Here is a 19,869-nt window from a genome sequence, read left to right as displayed (position 1 = left end):
AATTTTAAGTAATTAAATGGTCATTTAAAAACGGAAATGCATTTGTAACATGATATAACGGTAACAAACATCCGAATAAAACATATTTCGTTCAAATATAAACTTCATGCATGAGGCTAATTATTGCTATTTGATTTGTTTAGGCGTAAAATAGTCATTTCACCAAAGTTATGAAACGTGTACGGTGCACGTCACACATAAATGATACAGAATTTAATAATTAACCAGGTAAGTTACATGTGTGGAAGAATGACAGTGGCGCATTTTATGGAGTTTAGCCTTTAACAAAATTCACTTTGGAATTACACTAATGTATGTATAACGTAATAAATACGTAGGTTTTTTGTGTAAAGGCGAGTATTGGTACGATACTTAAAACGATTAAAAATAAACGGTTTGAAAGAGATAAATTCGCCTTCGTACAAAAACCCTTTTTCGTCTTGCTATATTTCATTTTCTGTGCAATAAAGTGAGTTACAGGTTTGGGTACTACTAACAACAAAAGTTTTATTTTTGACTACTTACAGTATTCGCATTTCTGATAACTTCAACAGGCTGCCCTAACATGGACAGTCTATCTCGCACAGTCTGCAGTGTGGCTAGCAGAGTTCGCGGGAACTGTCGGTGCACGCTGTATAGTCTACCACGAGCGCTCACTGACAGCAGAGACGCGAGGCACGAGCAGAGACGGCACCAGCGCTCATCTGAAAAAACAAACGTCATAAATAAACCCAGCTCCCAAAGCGAACCCAAAGAGAAGCTCCCTGGTGCTAGTGTGGACGAGGAGGTGTTCACTCTGGTGTCAAGAAAGAAGAAGGCGCGCTCGGTGCCTCGTAGGACTCAGTGTGGTACCGCCGAACCGGCTAATTCTGGCTTGCGGGTTGCTACACCAAGTAAGGCGCTGTATGTGTCGCGCCTGCATTACACCGCCACGGCTGCTGAAGTGGTGAAGTATGTACACCAGAAGACCGGCTACACTCTGAGGGTGTTCCAGCTTCGATTGCGCCACTACGTGCACTTTAACTCTTTTGTGGGGACCATCGAGTGCGCCGACTTCTGGCCGAAGGGTGTCGTGTTTCGGAGGTTCCGGGGCAAACTGCCGAATCCGACACAAGACCAGACGATTCAACGGAGCCACGCCGTTTTGTCGCCTAAATAGTGTTTAGTTTTTTAAGTTTATATAATGGATATATATGTTAGTCTGTAAGGTATTTGTAATATGGGCCTTGTTGCCTGATTTAAATTTTTAAATAAATAATAAAATAAATAAATACCTACATATGTATTTTCCATGATATTATATAAAACATTACTTTAGATGTGGGATACTTCAACATAAAAAGCGAAAAGAATGCTTGCAACGATGCGGCAGCACACATTGTATCTTTATTGTTTACATATACATACCTAAAAGGCTATAAATAACAAAGGAATAACGATGGGTGTCCCTCTTATTTACCTGTACTAAGTACTTATAATTTTACACAATCCAGCCGCGTATTCGCGTCTAACGACAATCCCAAAGTAAACAAGTAGTAAATAAAGTCGCGATCTAAATAATAAACTAATTATATTACGTGTTGATCAGTATAAAACAAGCTTTCAAATCGTGGCTAACTTTTTTTCACCCGCTTAATCTATTCTCTTTCACTAAAAAACAAATGTCGATTTTTTTCAGAATTTTAAATTACGTTTTAGGAGTCGCTACCGAATTTTGAAAATTTTGGATCTTAATACAAGTTTTTTTTCTTTTTCGTTTTGTTTTTAAGAGAGAGTGAGCCAAGGTATATGGAAGCTATTAATATGTTACTCAATAGTAGGTATAGTTGATATATATTTTTAAATAATTTTAATTCCTGTTTTAGGAGTGCTGAATTTAGAGCTTAAATTTAAACTGCACTTTTTTTTCACAACTGGGGATAAATCAAATTGTTTTATTAAATATTTTAATTTGTGCTCTTGTGTTTTATTTCAGTTTTAGATTTTCTTTTTTAATCATTTTGTATGAAGGGTCAAAATTTTCAAAATTCGGTAGCGACCCCTAAAACGTAATTGAAAATTCTGAAAAAATCCACATTTGTTTTTTAGTGAAAGATAAATACTTATATATGTATGTATTATACCTATATATTATTTATATAACTTGTATTTGATAAGTTGTATAAGTTTCGGAAAAGTACCTACTTTGTTTTGTAATTACAACATGATGTTGCACCGCCTACAAGTTATCCGCCTTGCCTGAAGGTTGACTGGTAGACAATGCCTTGTAGCATTAAGTCCGCCTTTTGTACGTTTGAATTTTCTTTTGTGCAATAAAGAAAAAAAGAGAATAAGTTTAAGCGGGTGACATAGAAAATTTTAACTTCAATGAAATAAGCAACATCCTAATGGACCTTCATCTTTTTTTCCTGAATGATTCATTAGCATCAGTCGATTAAGTTACAAAAACAAAACATTCAGCAAGACCAGATTTATCTAATCTATAAACTGTTAACCTTTTAATGACATTAATCAACAAATGGAACGCAATTAGTTTTATCATTTGAGCGGATCACTATTTAGTTTGCTCTGTATCTTATCGAATTTATAAATAGTTTCAAGTCACAAATTAAATTTTTACTGCTGCAGTATTACAAACAGTATTGACGAACACATATTGCTATGATATGTTTTCTGCCAATCAATTTACTTAAGTACTAGTGTGCAAGAGAAATCGTTGTGACACGAGATTTGCAATAGTTATTTTTGATACAAGTGCGGAAAAGAGGAAATTCGAAACGAGTGGCGATAAATTAAAACACGACCGCAGGGAGTATTTTAAATCGACACGAGTTGCGAATTACCTATTCGCACGTGTATTGAAAAACGTTTTACAGTACATATGGCCCTTTAAACTATCGACATATGCACAAAAAGTGCACTTTACGCACTAGTGCGAGAAAGTAGCACCATAATATGTACTGTAAAAATGTTTTACAATGCATGTGCTCGAAAAGTGTGTTTCCTAAGGAGCCATATCATGCGGAAAGTACTACTTTTCCGCACTAGTGCTTTTTGTTTTCAATTTTTTTTTACAGTACATATGGTGCTACTTTCTCGCACTAGTGCGGAAAAGAGCACTTTTCGTACATATGTCGAAAGTTTAAAGGGCCATATGAAGTGTAAAACATTGTACGAAACAGAGATGGGCAAAATGTAATCGACTAACGATTAAGATTACAAGAATTAATTGCGACTGACGATTGAAAACGACGATTGATCAATCTTAGTTGTATAGAGTGCAACTAATTTAGTTGCAACTAAATTAGTTGCCGATTGATTTCGGACAACTAAATTTTGTAATCGACTAATTAGTTAGACTATTTTCTCGCGACTAATGTTAGAAGCAAATTGAATAGAATACCTCGGTATGGCTATGTTGACAGACTGATTAGGACATCTTAACGGATGTTTAAAAATAAAATAGTCATGTATTACTTACGATATTTTGACCGTTTCTAAGGAGTGAGATCTGTTCTCACTATTATTTTGCTACTAAAGTAAGTAAGTTTAATGACCACACGTTGAAAACAAAATAGACCGCGTAGATAATAAACAACATGCAGATGTGTCATTCAATAGAACGTGTTATTTTTAGAAGATGCGTCGGCACTTGCACCAAAATGCAACAAACAACTTCCAGTTCCAGGTAAGTAGGATTATCCCATTGTTTTGTCACCGCGTGACACTAAAAAGAGTTTTACTATTGTCAGAGACAGCAAAATATTGATAGTTTCTATGTCTAAGATTTACTCAGTATCGTATAATTCAAAGTATTAATAATGCACCAACCTACTTTATTGTTTGCGATTTGTAAACAATGCAGTTTTTCGCTATTTGTCGTTATTACCAATATATCGTTATAATAATATTATGGCATTATTTGCATTGTCATTAAAGCATTTCAAATTAAACGTGTATACATAATTTTAGCTCAATCGGATGAAGATATCTGCTTCAAAATAAGTCGCAAAATTCTACCCAAACTAACATAGTTACAACATACGAGTACCTCCGTATGTTACATACATACGTACTTGTAGTTACATATTGCAAGATAAAAAATGCAAAAACGGGCGACTACGTAGTTTTAATATAGATTTAATCGTGAAATTTAGTCGATTGAAACTAAAACTAATTTAGTTGTTAGTCGAACATTCTCACAACTAATTTAATCGCAACTAAATTAATCGCGATTAAAAAATGACGATTGATATTTTTAATCGATTGATTAGTTAACTAAAAGATTAATCGATTAATGCCCATCTCTGGTACGAAACACATGCGAATAGGTAATTTGCAACTCGTGTCGATTTAAAACACTCCTTTTAATAATTAAACTTATTTGCCATTATATGTTTTTTTATTCACTCAAACAATGCATAGTAAAACATTGTATGATACACGTGCGTAAAGATAATTTCCGCACTTGTTGCATAAATACCTATTAAATCATAGGACGGGGAGGTGAGGCGAGAGCGAATACGAAAAGCCAGCTTTAGGTACTTAGCGCGTGTATTTACAACTACAGGGAGATTTTACAGTAGTATGAGCACTTACTTGCGGAGCAAGATCTATCTAATTCATTACGGTACAGTGATTATATTAGTGTCGCTAAACTTCAAACTCGGGTAAATCCATTCGACGCCCTCAGCAATTATCCACCCTATTACCTTTTCTTATTACCAAAATCGCATAATCTGACATACGGATCTACCCGAGTTTGAAGTTGCAGACTCATTAATCGTTGATTTTGACTACTTACTTACACTGCCATTTCCACAAAACACTCGCTCCTCGCTACAACTTTACTGTATCAACACAAAACTAAAAAAACCTTACCTTGACTAGATTCATGCACGTTCCCTTGCATAGTCATATTCTGATAAATCTGCATCAGGGACCGGCACAGCTCCTCTACTAAATACTCCGGCTGGCAATCCTTTGCGTCGCCAGCGCTGAGGTCCCGATTATCGAAGCGAAGCGCTTTCATGTTGTCCAATAGTTGAATGCAGGATTCGTCTTGTGTCTTGTCTGGGTGTTTGCGGTTCGCAGCTGATTGTGAAAGTTGGGTGAGACAGAATAGGGCTGCATCTTGGAAATCTGAAAGCATAAACTTACAGTGATGACCTAATGTTGGTATTTGTAAAATAAGAGCAAGTGATGTGTGATCTAACCGGAAAAATCACCAATACAAAAAAGCGCAAAATTGATTGTAATGGAAAAAGTTGGCCAGACTATAATCATAAACAAATAAACATTATCAATCGTGAATAAATAAATATTAGTAGTATTGTCGAATTTATCGGGTTATCAGTAGTAATATTCACGCTAAAAGAAGAAAATTCAGACGATACGGAAGAATTTAGTTAGTACATCATGGAACTAAAAATCATGACGGGAAATTTCTAGCCAGACTGTTACTAGACTACATGACATTATAGTACTGAATAGAGGTACATGCTACATCGTAAAATACACATAGGAATGACGCAATTGTTCAAGTATTTCACAGAGCATTATATCAATGAACAGGAAAATTAAATAGGATAGTAGTTTATTACCCGTGACATCACTTTCCAAGCACTGCAGTAATAAACTGAAGAACGATGCTGACGGTTCGGTCCGCAGCTGGGTCCAAACGGAATCACCAGTTGATCGGTCTGGCAGCAGAGAGCCGAGGAGAAGCAACGCTTGAGTTCGTGCTGCAAGTGCGCCGTAGTTCAATTCGTCTGAAATTGAGAAATATTCCTATTGTATAGTATGAATTTTCTCAAATGGTTTTTAGGCCTCAGACCCTAATCCGTTAAACAAAAGCCTTTGTTTCTTTTATGGAGAGGCGCCTTAGTCGTGTGCCGAGCGCGTGCCAAAGCAACCATGTCGTTAAAAAGCAACTATCGTGATAGTATTAAGGTTCAAATTTATGTAACAGCTCATTCTGAGACAACGAGTTTGGGTAATGAAGGATGATCGGTTACCTGTGTGTGGCCTCAGAATAAGCTGTTACATAAAGTAATATTTCTTTTTAAACGAGTTTGTTCCCGTTCAGTCAGTAGCGGTAGCATTGGTAACCGCTGAACAAAAGCAACACAGGCTATTGTTTATCAGATTAGGATGTGGGGCATAAAAATCATTTGAGAAAATTCATGCTTTTAACTTCACTGTCATATGTTTTTAACTATAGAACAGTCGCGGTTATACGTGGATAGATTAACTAAAGGTTCGCAGGAGCAGTTCACAGCGGAAACCATAATGATAAGAAGAAATCATGTGACTGATTCGTGATCCACACGTAGTCCCCATTTTTCTCTCTAGAGATTAACATATAGAAAATATTTTTACGTAATTTGATATTTATTAATCAAAATGATGCAAAATCATGTTGTAATTACAAAACAAAGTAGGTACTTTTACACAACTCATACAACTAAACATATACAAGTAATATAAATAATAGCATGGGTTTAGATGTAAAGCTTTGATTGAAAATAATAGACAAGATACTAAATTACAATTATAGTACACAATGGTTTGTTTTTCGTAATTTGTTACGTTTTTATTAAAGAATTTTTTAAATGAAAACCTCACTTCGCACAGTAAATAATTGCGTCATAGTAAGTGGGTTGGTCAGTATAAGCGGAGTCATAATAAACAGATTCCCCTGTAATTGCATGAATTCTATAGTAATTTAAATTGTATTTTTTTTTTCTTATTTACTCGTAATGCATGTTAATTATAAGATGTAATTTTTTGAAAAGATGTGTCCCGCCGAGTTTGATACCCTCCTCCAATTGGGGGATTTAAATTTTTCGAGGCAGTGGTGTAGGGTTAGAGCCGGCGTAGCTTTATTTGACGTTCATAAGCGCATTGTAATATTTGTAATATGCCTACTTGAATAATAAACTATCTTTATTTTTATTAAACATGCGGTAAGGTCAAGGTTATGATAATTATTGCGGCGCATTTACATTGATGAAATCATTTCAATCTATAAATATTTATGAACATCATCAGACGAGATGATCATTCAAATAATAATTCGGTCTCATCATGAGTAATTGAGATTATGTAAAAAGATTCGATTTTTTTCTTGCATTTCCAGCATGACAGTTGGTGAATGTTTAACAGAATATTTAATTTGTTATAGAGTTTAGCCGAAAAATAATCATAATTACGAATAACATTGATATGTCACATTATTCAATTTTATAAAAAAATAAAAACAAAAAGATTTTTTTTGTAAATTAACTTTAGTTTTCTTAAACGTACTTAACCACTACACCCCGAAGTTAACGGAATTCAATAAAAACACGGTGTATAAGTAAATAACATATATAAAATACATAAACTCACACATACATAAGAAATCAGATGAAACTAACAAAATAGAGACGCTAAGAATTTGCCATTCTGCCAGCAAAGTAAAAGGCTTTATTAAAAGCAAATCTATTCGGAGACTGTTTAATTTTAACAGGGAGACTGTTCCGAAGGCGAGCTACCTGAATGGAGTATGAATTGGACATGTAACCTTAGTTAGTTTAACAGTTGATTAGTAAAAACGCTCAAAATGATACAGCTTAATTATTAACGAATCATACTATCGTTCAAGTTCGTAAGTTCCGTCATGAGGACATGTAAACAATGGCAGGGCCAAGCGACCGGCGATATAAACACTCAAATGACTTGCACCCCAACATACCGTCATCAGGTTGTGCAAGCAGCCCTTAGTAGCGACGCAAGCGCAAGCATTTGTACGGCACAGCAGTGACTAACGCACGACACGTCCCATTGCGGGACTTGATCGTTGTCCAAATGACAGTACCAAGAAACAAACACCCAAAAGACTCGTCACTAAACTTACCATCGTTCAATGGTGTGAGTGTCATCATTAGATTGTGTAAGCAATCCTTAGTAGCGGCCAGGGTCGCGGGCACGCATTTATACGGCGCGGCGGCGACCAGCGCGCAGCACGAGGCGGCGCGGACGCGGTTGTTGTCCAACGGAGAACTACGACAACAGGAGGCGCATCTGAAATTATAAATTGCAATTTAATAAGTGAGTTCCAAGCCTGAAATCGTTTAAACGCAGCGACGTTGTGCAGAACATGGGCGAGCACGTAATACTTTAACACATTTCTAGCTCCAATCGACGCTTATGTAAGGGCATAGGAGTCTGTCATACCTAAACAGCAGCCGATAAAGTCCCTGCTCGTTCCAAGCCTGCACCGGGCATCGCTTGAATGCCGCGACGTTATGCAGAACATCGGCGAGTGCAGCCACTAGCGACGCTGTCGGTGCGCGGCGTACTTGCGCGCCGATTGACGGAGATATACGCACATTTGTGCATTTCTCAGCGCGCACTTCGAGTTCTGAACGGCGCTCGAGTAGGGACATTGGAACGTTAGGTTCTAAAAAAATGTATAGTTATTAATTTTATATTCCAGTAAATTCCGATTTAATAATTTGTTATTGATGTCATTAGGCATTTAACCAATAAATGCGAGTTAGATGCCTTATTGCCTAATGACACGGCTCTGACTACATTTCGCGCACACCAGTCAGCGGAGACGATCGTCTCAAGTCGTATCAAACAACATCAAATTCTAAACAAATTGTAAAATCACAATCGGCCTCCTGGTTTAGTTTAAATTAATTCGCTCTTTTGAAATACAATAAGTTGTGAGGATGTTTATTACAGATTTAAAATATCTATCGACCATGCGAACGATCATAAATGGCCATTGTTCTCTACATAAATATTAAAAGTGCTACTTACACTGCACTAGGTTGCTTGAGATGCATATCATTCGGAATTGCATCAGCTTTAATACATTGCATCTTGCAGAGCAGTAAATAAAGATGATCAAGAAATATCCTGTTGTAAATTATTCATCAAAATGCATTGTTTAAATATTTAGCAGATGATACTGTTCATTAATTATATTTTGAATTGTAAGGTAATTTTGAAGTGTAGGCCTGCGCAAAATGTGTGTCGTGTATCCTAAATTGTCATCTAGCACATTTTAAGTTTTTCCCTACTGTCTATAAAACTTAAAATGCATGTTGTCCCTTAGGAACTAGTCAATAATACCTAATAATAAAACCGGATAAGTGCGAGTCGGACTCGCCCACCGAGGGTTCCGTACTTTTTAGTATTTGTTGTTATAGCGGCAACAGAAATACATCATCTGTGAAAATTTCAACTGTAACTATCACGGTTGATGAGATACAGCCTGGTGACAGACAGACGGACAGACAGACAGACGGACAGAGGAGTCTAAGTAATAGGGTCCCGTTTTTACCCTTTGGGTACGGAACCCGAAAAACGTGTTTATCATGTGTTTAGCATGAATCGAAACATATGCTTGCTTTCTCATCCCATTTCAATCTCAGTATTGCAGTATATATATCGGTCATATCATATCTAATCTCATATTTAAGTGTGTATTTAATACAGTTGTTGTTTTGATAAATACGCATAAACCTAAATTCACACTTGTAAAATCCACCACAATTGGAAATTGGTTGCGTCACTTACCTATTAGGTTCTGGTATTTTGTTTCATTGCAATACTCTACGAATGTTTCAATACAAGTTTCCAAAAAGTTGTATTCTTGAAGCCGTTGTAAGATTTCACTCTCCAATACCTGAAATGTAAACGCTTTTTGTTTTGACATTTCTAACTGTACTATTATTATGAATATTATTATGCACAATTATAAACCAGGGATCGAATACCGGTATACTTTTCATACAAATTTGTAATGTGTGTACTACACCTTACCCACACACGTACATAGCTTACTATATAACGGCATGCATTTAAGAGACAATAAACCTATACTCCAGCCGAAATAGTTATCCTTTAACGCCCCACCTCACATGACGATCCTGCCAGTGCGGCCTTGCGCTGCACTGGCGGTTTTCACTGTGCCCGAAGGGGCCTCGCCCACGGCCTCACGCCCTAAGGGTGCACACTTCGCCCACGCCTGGCTACGCCACTGAGGACGAACAACAAAAAAATAAGGGATAAAAACAACAATATTTACGAGGACATTAAATTTTATGTAAATAATATTAACAGTGGAAAATATACTAATAGGTACCTACTGCAGACTGGTCAGTTTTGTAAAGTGCATAAAATGATCAAAAGAATAAAACCTACCGGACTATGAACAAGTTATAGGGAACTTATAGCGATTTAGCGGAAATTAGTGGTAGAAATAAGGTGATACTTAAGTTCGACTTCGCGTTCGTCTAAGTAAATAGACAGTAAAAAAAAGAATTGAAAATATGTATAAAAAAGTGCGTACGAATATTCCTCGGACATTGGAATAAAGAAAATTATTACGAAAAATCTAACAAGTAAACGTGACATAAAAAAATGAAGTTAATAAAAATAAGAAAAAAAGCGTTATATAGTAAGCGATGCACGTGTGTGGGTAAGGTGTAGTACACAAACTACAAATTAAACGGTAATCAACTTCGGTATCTCGGTTGTTAATGCGTATTTTTGCATTTCATTTAGGTAAACTGATTACTCATTGTCCTTATCTAAATACCATTCTAGAATATCAAAGAAATATTGCGAATGGTACGTGATATTTCGATTTTTAGTAATACCGGGAACGATCCCTGTTGTAACCACTATTTAATTTAATTAGGAACTGACCAACAACAATCGACGCACGATCGGCACGATTAACGTAACTCAACAGAGAAACAACATTTTTTTAGTAAGCCAGTGTGACTACATAATAATAAAACGTACATTAATAGGTAGTCATATAAGTAGGAATGGTGTTGCGCGATAAAGCACTATTAAACTATGTGGTATTTTACTTGAATATTCTCTTCTAACAGACTTCTTGCACTTTCAGCACATGAAGACAGAGTATAAAAATATTGAAATGCATATTTCCTTTGTCACCAGATTTCCTTTGTCCTAGTTACATGTGGATATAACTACAGGGTAAGGTCAATCGTAAATAAGTAAATCGTTCTCGGTAACATATTTACTTTTCAGATTAAGCAACGGATTTTTTTTCGGAAATGCTTGACACTTGATGTATTAGTAAGTACATCACATCAATAGTTATAGTTAGGTTGGTTAGTAGGTTATAGTTTTATAAATCGAAATATTTTTTGACACCGGGTGGTGACATTGACATAATATACTTACATAGAATTACATTTATAATATAATCCATTTATATTTAAATATAAACAATATATGTAAGCAAGTAATAACATATAATAACCAAAGATAGATATAACTCCGTAATAGATGGATACAGTCTAAGGAAAAAACGTGCCTCGAAAATCAAGAAAATTTGATTCTCGTTCAGAGGGCGCTACTAGCTTTGGCCTACTGTCGTATAGATGGCGTTGACGGTTTCGTTTGTTATTTAACAATTTTAACGCATATCAGTGAAAGAACATGGGTCAAAATCATAAAAATAATTAATGCAAATAAAAAAAATCATTTATCAATATTTAAATACATTTTATCGTATTTTTATAAATCTTCATTTTTAGTTTTAAAGTGTGTCGACAGATGGCAGTGAATTTACTGGGGTTACAAAATTTACTATGACAGTACCGCTCTAGTATAAGTTACTCTATGTAATAACTTAAGTACATAATTAATAAACAGGTACATCATACCATTCTTAACTACAAACTATGACAATATTTGCATTTTCTAACTAGTCCCTCTCATCGTATTAATATAGGTAAGTTATACAAATAAATACATTAGCATTTCACTCGGAAACGAGATTCAAGGCGATGCTCTTTCCTACAATATTGTGTGGGAGAGCAATGAATGATTGATCGTTACTAAATATCTGGTTTTACTCGCGGGTAAAACCCACCTCATTACCTTTAGTACGCATTTCACACATTATAGAGAAATATTACCTACTTAAGTAAAGTTATCACTTACAATTACTACTCAGTAACAATACCTAAACTATCAGACTTAATATTAGGCGGTATTTATTTCTAAAGCCTTGAATTCAAGATATATGCCGCCCTTGTTTTTCAGCATGACACTCCTGGGGTCGTATTCAATACGTGGAGTAGTTCGCGCGCTCGGCGCCACCTCCATCTTGCCCAGCATGGCCGCGAGCCCCGCCACCATCGTCAGGTACGCGAAACGACCCCCTGCAATACGTGTTTACAGTACATAATAAATAAAGCAGATATTAATCAAAATAGTTCAAAGTCCAACTCTAAGATTGATTACCTATTAAGATATCGAGAGTATCGAGACGCAGTGTTTATGGTCAATTTTAAAACAATTATGATAATGAAAGATTACTGTATAAAATATATCTGCATGAACAAAGGATGTTTGTATAAAAAATGTATTCTCACAGCACGACAGCGACGTTATTGAAACAATGATGCTTACCTGGGCAACTTCTCGGACCGCCTCCAAAAGCATAAATGGCAGGTGGATTAGGATCGTTAAAACGTTCTGGGTCAAACTTTTCGGGATCCGGAAAATAGTGGGCATCACGTTGCAAGCACTGGATAGGGATCAGCACTGAGTTTCTGAGCTCAAATTTCAAGTCAGTGCCAGAGAGCACACAAGGTGAGGTGCAGAGACGAGTGACCAACGGCGTCGGCGGATGGAGGCGCAGCGTCTCAGTAACCGCTTGAGTAGTAAACTTCATAGCGCTTACGGCCTCAAAATTCAAACCGCCGTGCTTTTCCATACATTCCTTTATCTCATTCCTGACCCGATCCTGTAGCTCTTTGCCTTTAGCCAACTGATACAAACAAAACGATAATGTCGTTGCAGAAGCCTCCAGCCCCGCCAACATGAATATAAACGAATTAGATGTAATTAAAGCATCCGTCATTTCAAACTCTTTTTCAGTCTCCTGAACATTCAGCATCAATTGTAGAAAATCATTTCTTTGAACGCCAGAGCGTCTCTCTTGGAGCACCTGGCTTATAGTGGACGTGAAAAAGGCTTCAACGTCTGGAGGGTAACTCCTCAAATTTAGCAGTTTGAACAATCTGGGGAAAAACGTCCGACAGTAGCGTTTCAAAATGGTGGCACGGTCTACTTTAAACATTTTCTTTGACATTTTAAGGAAGGGAGACTCAGGATTTTTCAGCGATCCGGGGTCGACACCGAATGCGCAACTTCCTATGACGTCGGTCGTGTAGCGACACATCACTTCAGGGACCTCGACCTCTCCGAGTGAATGAAGCAAAATATTCCTGAGGTTGTGGGCGCACTCTGATATAAGCGGGAACATCCCTTTCATTTTTGCTGAAGAGAACGTTGGACTAATAATTTGCCGCATCGCCTTCCACTCTGCACCTCTCATATTTGACACATTTCTTAATAGAGGCTCTCGCCTGGTGTCCGTTGACGATGCTGCTCGGTCACTAAAGCTAGAAAAATCTGTTGAAAATATAGTCTTCGCTATATCCATATCCAGCACTAACAGGGTCGGTCGGCGGGCTAGGAAAATACCGACATACTTTTCGTTATTGTACTTCTCATAGAAATATTCTAACATCTTTGCATAGCTGCGCCGGGATGTCAGAGCAGCGCCGAAGTTCCCGAAAATAGGACACGGTTCGCGGTAAAGTACTTTCCTTTGATGCCAGTATTTTCTTCCACTTGTAGTGTAGTGAAAAACCGCAAGCAGAACAATAAGCGATAACAAAACCACTAAAAGAACAACACTGAGCCACATTGTGCACTGATTTTATCTGATTCAAGTTATTGTTTGAAAAAATGCAGATAATAACATGCCGGCGTTTCGAGCGTGAGTAAACAAATGCTGGGCGAGACGGCGTGGCCTGCGGGCGCCATTCGGTGCTCGAGTGAGCGAAGCGTGGAATGGCCACGACTAGATAAGCCCTACGGAGCGCGAGCGCGCGTAGAGTGGGTACATTTATATACCGAGTAGTACATCTTCAAACAACAAAATTCGCGCGGAACGCAAGCAATAATCTAGTGGCGATAAATGCTACAAGCATAGCTAGTCTGGATTACTAGAGGCGAGGCGGTTTTCAACGTTGCAAAAGAATTCCTAAATGTTCGGATATAGATAGATTACTGTGTCTAGTTTTAATACTTTGTTGCCGGCGAGCCCGCTCAAGGCCGCGAATGTTGACGTACCGCGCCCGTGACTTGCATATACTACACCTTAACTAGTGCGCTACTCTGACCATTGTGTTCTGGAATAAATAGCTCCAATAATCACATCACATTAAGTATGCATTACGCTTGCCTTGCCGGTCCTCGCTTAATTTGTACGATTGCCATTCTCAACGACGAAATCTTGCCAAAAATATTTATCGGATACGTGATTGCAATAATAATTACTGACGTAGACTAGTTTTTTGGTTTTATATTTTTAAACCGCATCCGGAGTTATTATGCTTCAAGGCGATAAACTTTGTGTAGTTTCACAGCACGTGAACATAAATTACTTCGTACCCATTCTATGAAACTGCGAAAGTCATAGGTACAACGCAAAATTTATTGATTTAAAGAAATTGAGGGAAGAACCTACACCTACCTGAATTTCGAGTACCTTAAACACATACCTTATCTTTAACTGTATAATTATACCCTGAAGTGGGTACTTTAGAATTGTTAGCTGTATTGTTCATCCGTGTGTCAAATACCTAACTCAAATTCAATGCAAATTAGCCTACTTAAACACGCTGCTGCGTCGCATCTGCTTAGTGATTGGTTGGCCAACAAAAACATTTTATTTTATGTTGTAGAAACAATTGCTTCATAAGTCAGAAACGCGCATGTGACACCTTTCATATAGCAAAATCCATACCCTACGAAAACCGCTTAGCGTTGTTTGTTAGTCTCCATAGGCTACGGTGGCCAAAATCGAGAAAAAACTGTCTTAAAAAAAAATTTTTTTTAGTTTTTGTCTCGTAGAAAAAGTATTGTATACAATAGCTCCTAAGCATACCAAAGGTTAAATGGTTTACACAACTTTGGGAACAAATCAAATTATCAAGAGTTTTGAATGATTCATGGTTAGTTTCACTAGACTGATAAACAATACAAAAGATAATCACGGTCCATATCCCGGTCAATATGTATAAGTCTAGTGAAATGAAATATTTTTTATCAAATGTTTCGATTTGTGAAATAGTCACACTACTAAGCTATACACATATAAATTAATTTTTAACAAGCAGAAACGTCTGCGAACGATGCTATGCTATTAAGCTTAGAATAAATTTAACAGTGAACTCAAGACCTCTGGATCACGGTCTAACCAAAGGCAGTAATTTTTCCACTTTTAAATTTATAGATATATAAATTACTAGCTGTTGCCCGCGACTTCGTACGCGTGGATTTGTATGTTGATGGTTATATATTTTACATGAGCATTAAACATTATGCAGCAAAAAATATCAGTGGGGCGGTTAATCATTTGTTAATAATTATACAACGCATGAAATTTGTCTTTCACAAAGTACGAAGTTTCAAGCCCCTAACTGAAAAAAATTGATCTCGATACAATCTCTCTCAAAACTTAGATTTTCAAGTCCACTATTTTAAAAAAACCGGCCAAGTGCGAGTCGGACTCGCGTTCCAAGGGTTCCGTACATGACATAATTTAAACAATGTATTTTTTATGTGAAACGTGAGTGAAATGTCTTTAAAAAACCCGTAGGGGCCGGATCAAAAACTAAGTAATTAAATCCGACTCACGCTTGACTGCACATTTCTAATAGGTTTTCCTGTAATCTATAGGTAAAGATCTATTTTGTGTATTTTTTTAAAATTTTAGACCCAGTACTTTCGGAGATAAAGGGGGGGGACTGGTCATTTTTGCCTATTTTCTTGAATAACTTCTAAACTGTTTATCATAAAATTATAAAAAAAATATATTTGAGATTCTCACAATGAGCTCTTTCATTTAATATGTAACACATTATAGTTTGAAAAACTTTATTCTTTAATTTTCTCATTTACCCCCCAAAAGTGGCCCCCATGTTTAAAATTCATTTGTTTACGTTACATGACCGTCTTTGGGTCACAAACTTAAATATGTATACCAAATTTCAACTTAATAGGTCCTGTAGTTTCGGAGAAAATAGGCTGTGACAGACGGACAGACAGACAGTCGCACGAGTGATCCTATAAGGGTTCCGTTTTTTCCTTTTGAGGTACGGAACCCTAAAAATGTTCGCTCCCGATGCTAACTTTATTCATACAAACTTTTCAAACACGGTGCAATCAGTTTTCGTCTATTTTAATATAATGCCCTTTTACCAAGTTTCATGTTCCTAGCTTAAACGAAAACTTTTTAACCCCCTTAGGGGTTGAATTATTAAGAACGTTGAAATAACTTTTTTTTGTAATATTATACAATGCCTTTCTAAGAAGTTTCAAAGCATTTGTAATGGATTCAAACTTTCAACCTTTCAATAAATATTTAAAAACGCTTAAATTACTTTTCTTGTATTCTAATAATATGCATTTATACAAACTCCTATACTAAAAAAAAACCCGGCCAAGTGCGAGTCGGACTCGCGTTCTAAGGGTTCCGTACATTACACAATTTAAACAATGTATTTCTTATGTGAAATGTAAGTGAAATGTCTTTAAAAACCCCGTAGGGGCCGGATCAAATACTAAGTAATTAAGTCCGACTAACGCTAGACTACAGATTTCTAATAGGCTTTCCTGTGATCTATAGGTAAAGAACTATTTTGTGTATTTTTTTCAAAATTTTAGCCCCAGTACTTTCGGAGGTTAAAACGGTTTGGGCTGGGCGTTGATTTAAGTGAGTAGTCAGGACTTTTACGTTTATATATATAGATAAACTGAAATAGATGTCATATATTAAAGAAAAAGTGAAGACGCCCTCCAGTGGTGAATGCCGGATTCGTATTTCGAACCGGAGCTCGGCGTCTTTAGTTAGCCGGGCTACCGCCATGAAGCCCTAGGCCACCTCGCCAGGTGGCCTCGTGGCATATATAAAATCTATTTCAGTTTAAATGATTTAGTTTTAAATCCTTAAAACATGAACAAACAGCAACACTCTTTATCGACGTATGGTAATCTTTATAACGTTACGAATTGTTAGTTAGCAGTGAGGACGATGGTACAAGGTACAATACAGACGGTACAACCCCTATTATGGAAACACGGAACATATCCCGTATAATTGAACCACAATCAATACATGAACGGCACCAATGGACGAATTAAGGGAATTAAGAATCAATAAACCATTGGTTCCGTTCTTTATTTATTTTACGGGCACTTTCGCCTGCTCGGTGCAGTGACCTCACCTGCGATGAGGGTTTCAATCCTGGTAAAGATATACCACGCGCCATAGACTTTTTTTAGCTTTTGATAATCGTTGAAATGCACAAGGTTGACATTGGGCTGTAGCTGCGCTCAGTCAAAGGATTAGGTACATATTTGTGGCATAAACAGGTATTTGAGTTATAAAGTGACGTGGGGCGTTAATAAGACAACTACTGGTGTGGAAATACGTATATGTTCTGCTAAAATAAAGCGTATATTAGGCCATTACATAAAACTATGCACTTGTGGGCACGGCATAGTACCTGAACACAATACACTATTATTATAGGTATTGACGTAGAATGTCGCGGTGAGGGCAACGACAGAATGAGACCAATGGAAAAATATCATCAGGCCTGCAAAATCAGGTGGCGACTCAGTAATAAGGGATCGACGAACTACAAAGAAGAAGAAAAAGTCTGAGAGAAATTGCCACTATCGGGCTAAGTATTTAATAAATTGAAGGCAGATTATGAAATCGCTGGCTACATCGTGACGTTGTCTAGTCAGGTTTTATAATTAATCTATGTGAAACTATTAAAACTAAACGTACGGGTAAGACACGAAATGACGGAAAGTTTGTGGTAAAATCGTAAAATAGTTACATTATATACTGCTAGATGAATTAATGTCGCATTGTTATTCATTCCGCGCGGTGATGGGCAAGTATCCGGTTATAATATAAAATATGAATGTGTAAATCAAAGTGTAAAGTATATTAGGTAGTGTAAATGGAAAATAAAAGTGCAATAAAATATCACAACAAAGCACAGCAGAACAGCAACCGGCTACAACAATGGGTTATTTAAGTTTTACAATTTAGTATTAGTTATAAAATGTAATCTTGTTTTTCCGCATATTACCGAAGTGAAAAGCAGAGTATATAACTAAGTAAATAAATGACAAATTAATAAAATAAGCCGCTTTGTGCCCCTGTTGTATAATCTTCTATTTACTGTTTTACTTACATCGGTATAGTGTGACGGTCGGGAGGCCACGACGGTCAGCAGGGAAGCGGCCGCAGTTCGCACAGCATTCGCTTCGCGCTCGTTCGAGATGATGCTCACGGCGTATTGTGCCATGGACTCCGATGGGATTGCTTTACGTAAACACAAGAGTATTATTGGATTTAGTTGGACATGAGACTTAATTTAACTACGACAGAAACATGTCGCGCCTACCAACTAAGCTGCGTCTAAATATTTTTTTATTTTATATTTATTGGTTCATCAACAATTGTTTATACTTTGTTAAATATAACTACAAACGTTTTGATTATTATCGCTAAGCGTAACAATTACTTAAAGGTAAACACCACTTGCATTGAATAAAGTAAGAAAATTGCATTTACGTAACATACCGTTTTCAATAATAATGCAGGCATCTTGTGAAAAAATATTCGTTTGATTCTACGTTGACGCCAGAGCCTACCACAGTAAGATAAGCTATGAATTTAAACTTGATTGCGGTGCTCAGAGGTTGACTGCTTGGAAACATCTCACGAGGCGCTTCAGTCGATAAAGTATAACTAATCAAATATTGTCCAATCAGTAGTTCCATACCTTGAATTAACTGCGGTGAGAGTTGGCTGTAGCGCGCCAACTGCGCTATAACGCGTAACGCTGCGGCTCGCAACGATGCGTGTGCGCTCCCCGCGCACGCCACTACGCAGCGCACAGCGTCCCCCGACCACGCCTCGCTCCAACGCTACGATAAAAGTTTGGTATATAAGGAAGGTAGCTTCAAATTAGGACACAATTCGGAATTTCTTCTTGCTCAAGAAGCGACAGCACGGCGTCGAGTCGGCACCCCTGTCCCTTACGGCCGCTGCCCGCACAGCACCCGCTCAGTGTGCGAGTCACTAGCGAGAGGCAACCGTCACGTGTCTGATATGTATCGGGAGATTCGGGAGTTGATAGCTCACCTACGGTGGTATGCCCTCCTCGTGGATCTGCCTCAACATGGCCTGTAGAGACAGCACGACGTCGAATCGGCACTCCTGTCTCTTACGGCCGCTGCCCGCACAGCACCCGCTCAGTGTGCGAGTCACTGGCGAGAGGCAAGCGTCACGTGTCTGATATGTATCGGGAGTTGATAGCTCACCTGCGGTGGTATGCCCTCCTCGTGGATCTGCCTCAACATGGCCTGTAGAGACAGCACGGCGTCGAGTCGGCACTCCTGTCCCTTACGGCCGCTGCCCGCACAGCACCCGCTCAGTGTGCGAGTCACTAGCAAGGCAACCGTCACGTGTCTGATATGTATCGGGAGTTGATAGCTCACCTGCTGTGGTATGCCCTCCTCGTGGATCTGCCTCAACATGGCCTGTAGAGACAGTACGGCGTCGAGTCGGCACGCCTGTCCCTTACGGCCGCTGCCCGCACAGCACCCGCTCAGTGTGCGAGTCACTAGCGCAAGGCAAGAATCTCGAGTGTTTTCTGATAGCTTGCAGTAGCGGGAGTACAGGGCGTATCGTATGCAGCGCATCAACTCGTTTAGGTACCC

At 37.8% G+C, this 19,869-nt stretch overlaps 2 protein-coding genes across 2 annotated transcripts in view; both read right to left on the bottom strand.

The window, feature by feature from the left end:
* Positions 1–19,869, bottom strand: part of LOC134742422 (rotatin-like) — a 46,857-nt gene that overhangs the window by 9,229 nt on the left and 17,759 nt on the right. Inside the window, exons 20-28 of the mRNA XM_063675564.1 lie at positions 19,648–19,868; positions 18,930–19,074; positions 18,336–18,466; positions 9,577–9,685; positions 8,221–8,446; positions 7,901–8,067; positions 5,604–5,771; positions 4,882–5,142; positions 526–704 (exon numbers count right to left, since the gene is read on the bottom strand). Of these exons, the coding sequence (XP_063531634.1) occupies positions 526–704; positions 4,882–5,142; positions 5,604–5,771; positions 7,901–8,067; positions 8,221–8,446; positions 9,577–9,685; positions 18,336–18,466; positions 18,930–19,074; positions 19,648–19,868 (1,607 nt within the window). The remainder of the gene's footprint in view (positions 1–525; positions 705–4,881; positions 5,143–5,603; positions 5,772–7,900; positions 8,068–8,220; positions 8,447–9,576; positions 9,686–18,335; positions 18,467–18,929; positions 19,075–19,647; position 19,869) is intronic.
* Positions 11,794–13,907, bottom strand: LOC134742384 (cytochrome P450 6a2-like). Its single transcript, XM_063675499.1, has 2 exons — positions 12,457–13,907; positions 11,794–12,206 (listed from the first exon to the last, which is right to left on the bottom strand). Exons 1-2 carry the CDS (start codon positions 13,760–13,762, stop codon positions 12,028–12,030), a joined length of 1,485 nt encoding a protein of 494 aa, XP_063531569.1. The 5' UTR covers positions 13,763–13,907; the 3' UTR covers positions 11,794–12,027.

The sequence above is a fragment of the Cydia strobilella genome, chromosome 6, assembly GCF_947568885.1.
Source record: "Cydia strobilella chromosome 6, ilCydStro3.1, whole genome shotgun sequence".
Classification (NCBI taxonomy): domain Eukaryota; kingdom Metazoa; phylum Arthropoda; class Insecta; order Lepidoptera; family Tortricidae; genus Cydia; species Cydia strobilella.
This window is presented reverse-complemented; position numbering and strand designations above follow the sequence as displayed.